General features: G+C 42.3%; 1 protein-coding gene across 1 annotated transcript in view; it reads right to left on the bottom strand.

Annotated features, from left to right (window-relative positions):
* LOC123252750 (membrane-spanning 4-domains subfamily A member 15-like) overlaps positions 1–3,914 on the bottom strand; it is an 8,612-nt gene extending 4,698 nt beyond the window's left edge. Inside the window, exons 1-2 of the mRNA XM_044681997.1 lie at positions 3,690–3,914; positions 133–255 (exon numbers count right to left, since the gene is read on the bottom strand). Of these exons, the coding sequence (XP_044537932.1) occupies positions 133–255; positions 3,690–3,914 (348 nt within the window). The remainder of the gene's footprint in view (positions 1–132; positions 256–3,689) is intronic.
* Between the last annotated feature and the right edge of the window lie 359 nt (positions 3,915–4,273).

Below are 4,273 nucleotides of genomic sequence, written 5' to 3'. Positions count from 1 at the left end.
GCCTGGCTTATGGGTAGAATTTGTCAGTGGTGGCTGGGAAAGATCTGAAGGGGTAAAAAAACCTCCCCCCATGCAGAGCCCCTCACACTGGCTTCATCCATCCAAACTCCATGTCCCCTGCTCTGTACTCACACACACGCCTCCCCAGAAGGGGATCCCTCCATCGATGAACAACATGCCAATGTAGCCTCTCCGAAACATGAGCAGGACGCTGCCGAAGCTGATGTAGATGAGGCCGATCAAAATCTGGACCGTCTGTCAGTAGGGGAGAAGCAATAGGGAACCCCGGAATCAGGAATGCCTGTCTTCCAGCTTCTGTGGTTTTGTAGCACTTTATGGCCACAGCATTATCCTTGAAGTTTGGGGGACTATGCTGCCTATGCTACCAGCACTTCCTTCCCCCAGGAGCCTCTTTTGGTACATGATTCACCAGCTATACCAGGGGCTGGGCACTGTGTCAAGTACTAGGGATGTAAAACCAAAAACGATTCCATCCTTGCCCTCAAGGAGCTTACAGTCTAATGGGGACCCATAATATATACAAATATGAAGCTTCAACAAAGTAATTCCAAGAGAGAGAGCACTAGCAACTGTAGGTGGGAGTAGGGAAGAAAGAGATGTCTTGTAGGAGAAAACCCTGACCCTAAATTTGAGGTGGACTTGAGAGGAAACTTCAGGAATTCTAGGAGGCAGAATGAAGGTTGCTTCTTGGGAAGATAACAATTACCCTAAGTTCCTAATTTGGGAATGGAGCTGTGTGGGATGGGGAAATGGACATGTAGAAAAATTATTATTTATTATTTATATAATATATAATATAATATAATATATTATAATAATATATATTATAATAATATATAATAATGTAATAATATATTATATATTATTATTTATCATTAAATTAAACAAAATTTATCATTAAGTTTTAATAATTTATCATTTATTAACTTTGTTTGAACCTAGAAATGGTCTAACCCAAAAGCTTATTGTTGAGGTCTGGCAGACCACAGGGATCTCCTGGGGGAGCCCATGGATGAAGGGTATGTGAGAGGTGGTCTGCTTTGGGATGTTTCCTCTTGCCATATGCTTTCTGAAGGGGTAGACTTGGATGGCCATCAGCCTTTATTCTTCAGATTGAAGTTAGAGTGCTGATGAGGAAGTTGGGGGCAGTTTGAGGAAAGAACCACAGAGAATGGATAGCTGGGGTTGCTGGGAGTGGGGAGAGGATTGTGGATAGATGGCTTTAGACAGGAGTGATTTTATACAGAGGATGTTTGAGATTTGGGGTGTTTGGTCCCAGAAGCGTAAGTACTTTTGCAAAAAGCCATATTGGGCCAGGATAGTTGCCAGTTATTGAGGTTGGAATGCAGAATGCAGGGGTGGCATGAGCTGGCATGAGGCCAAAAAGTCTGTTGGCCATGATGTCAAATTCTGATTATTTCTTGTTTCCTCAATGAATTTCATTTTTCCCCTGGAAGAATAAATTTCAGTCAATAAAAATTCAACATCTTCAAGAGGTGGATTATAAAGCTTAAAGACCCTTTTCATTTCTTTTATATTTTTATGTGGATCTAGATAGAATTTGGGAAACCATCTCAAAATTTCCAAGTCATTTCCAGTAAAAGGTTTGTATCCCTTTACATGAACTATCCCAGAATTCGCCTGTAAAAGTGTGTGATCACAAATGGGAAGTATGGACACAGTAGTTTCTGCATTTTTCTCTGTCTCTATACTGTTCTCTTCCTTTATTGCACAGGGGTCGGGTTGCTGTTTTTCTATTATTTCAAGTTGCATAATAGTATGAGCATCTAGTTGTTGTCCTCTTATTTTCCTATTTTTCTCTATCAGTTGTCTAATTTGCTCCTTCAATGCCAGAATAATTGCCTTATTATCATCAGCATTTCCACACACATGTCCCAACCATTCCTTCATAGCCCATATACCCTGACACAGAGACAGTAACATAGCTCCCAACGTTGGCAAGAAAGCAATGACTTCTGCTATGCTCACAGTAAGGCATTTGTAAGTATCATAAAGCTTCATTATTTTTAGGAAATATTGTGGGATTGTCTGTACCTACAATGTATAAACCTCTCGCCAAATCATGTAAAACAGCAGAAAACTACTCATAAAAATAGATTATCCGTGCTGCAGCCATCCTTCTTCAAAATCTATAAGGTTCTTTCAAACCCTAATGCTGGCTTGGTCAAAACTGTAAAGGAGGTTATGAGACCTCTTATCTAGGTGGTTTAACCCAGGTGAATGAAGTTGCTTTAAGTAAGATTTGGTGACTCTGCAGCTGGCTGTGGTCTGTGTTAAATCAGCTGACAGACTCCACCACCCAGTTGATTCCTTCTTTACAACTGACCAATGAGGAAGTAAAAGATTTTCCCCCAACTGTCAGTGCTAAATGAATTTAGTTCTTTAGATGAAATGAATATTAATAAACTCAATCTATTAAAGATGTTATAACTGACTGCGGTTTGTTGGTTGTGATATTGATCCTGATGATAGAAGATCAATAAGAACTTGAATGAGCTTGATGATAGATAGGAGAAGTTTTAACTGACAACTTTCCCCTAAGAATCTTCAGCTCAGGTCAGTACAGGCTTCTCTCTTTTTAACTTATTTAATGAAGGCAAACAAGGTTAGGGAAAGGATGAGTTGAAATACAGAGGAAAGAGAGATTGAGAATAAAACCTAGAACCTTGTTTAACTAACTAAGCTTATAATAAATCTTCTGAAGTTTTCAGGTGAAGCTGATTCACTGAACCTGCCAGGCAAATTGTCTTAGTCAGGCAGTCAGGCTAAGGCTTGACTCCAGTTGCTTGATATTCTAGCTCAGTTCAAGTTGGCTTGATTTAACAGAGTTGATCTCCATTTTTATCTTCTTATTTATCTTCTTGTTGATATTTAGAAAGTTGTGTAATATTGATGATGTATAGGAATGGATGCTGATAGCACTGGATGAGCAGTGAGCCTAGGTAACTACTCCTATAAGGCAGGGGTCGGCAACGTATGGCTCTGGAGCCATATCTGGCTCCACCTCCCAACCGGTCAGTCCGGGCAGAACCCCAGGATGTGCCCCAGGGGGCCCTTCAGCCCCTGCCCCATATTCCAGCACCTTCCACCTCCATCCTCCTCCTTCCACAGGCATTTATGGCTCTCATGGCCAAAAAGGTTGCCGACCATTGCTATAAGGATTAAGTTAACCTTAGCTAAGAGACAATTTTGAAATGCCTACCCTCCCACCATTCTCAAGACTGAGACCCTTAGGATAGAAATCAGTCTCAATTTACAGGGTGCTCTCAACAGACTTTTTGGTTTCATGCCAGCTCATGCCCCCCTGTATTCTGCATTCCAACCTCAGTAACTGGCAACTATCCTGGCCCAATATGGCTCCTTGCAAAAGTATTTACATAAAAATGGACTGGACTAGCTCAGAAGGTAGTAAACTGTCACCAAAGGTCTTCAAGCAAAGACTGGATGCTTACTTGTCAGGGATATTATGGAGAAGAATCTAATTCAGATGTGGGCTAGAATAACTAGACAATTGGGCTTCCTCTCAACTCTGAAATCCACGGTTCTTTTTTCCCAGAGACTCCCCTCAATCCTTGTCCTTGCCCCCCAAAAGCATCTCCCTTCACTCCCCCATCCCAGCCCAAATCAGATACTGATGTGGGGCTTACCCCTAAGGCCTTGGGCTCCCCATTCAGGAATGTTTCTGCTGGTGGAAGTCTCTGATGTGGCACACTCCCAGAAGGCTGTGCCCCCAGGGGTGTCTCTTCAAACTGCAATGCCCCAGGAGACTGGCACAGGGTCCTGGGCAACATCGCTGGACCTGGTCGGATACCACTGGCATTATTCGGAGGGATGACCACAAACACCCCATTGGTGGCAGGGGCTGAGGTCATTGTGGCCAGAGAGGCTGGAAAACAAAAGGTCATATAAGAGAGGAACCTAGCCCAAGGGTGGAGGCAAAAATGGCTGCCAAGGTGTTATAGAAAGAGCCCTGCAGGGGTTTTGTTATAAGTATTTTTTTAATTAAGTAAGCAATAAAAAGATTATTGATAGGTTAGGAACTAGTGGATGGAGAGCTGAGTTTGAGAGAGCTGCATTTCTTTAAGACAGAGTGGAATCTTAAAAGGATAATGGGAAGAAAACTGACCCAAGGAGCCTTGGGAAAGGCAGCTGGACCAAGAATTCACTCTTTGGAGTGTCCTGAATAAGGAAGGTGGTTCAAGGAGCTTGCTCTGTGAGTTGGAGAAAATCT

Source organism: Gracilinanus agilis, chromosome 6 (assembly GCF_016433145.1).
Source record: "Gracilinanus agilis isolate LMUSP501 chromosome 6, AgileGrace, whole genome shotgun sequence".
Classification (NCBI taxonomy): domain Eukaryota; kingdom Metazoa; phylum Chordata; class Mammalia; order Didelphimorphia; family Didelphidae; genus Gracilinanus; species Gracilinanus agilis.
This window is presented reverse-complemented; position numbering and strand designations above follow the sequence as displayed.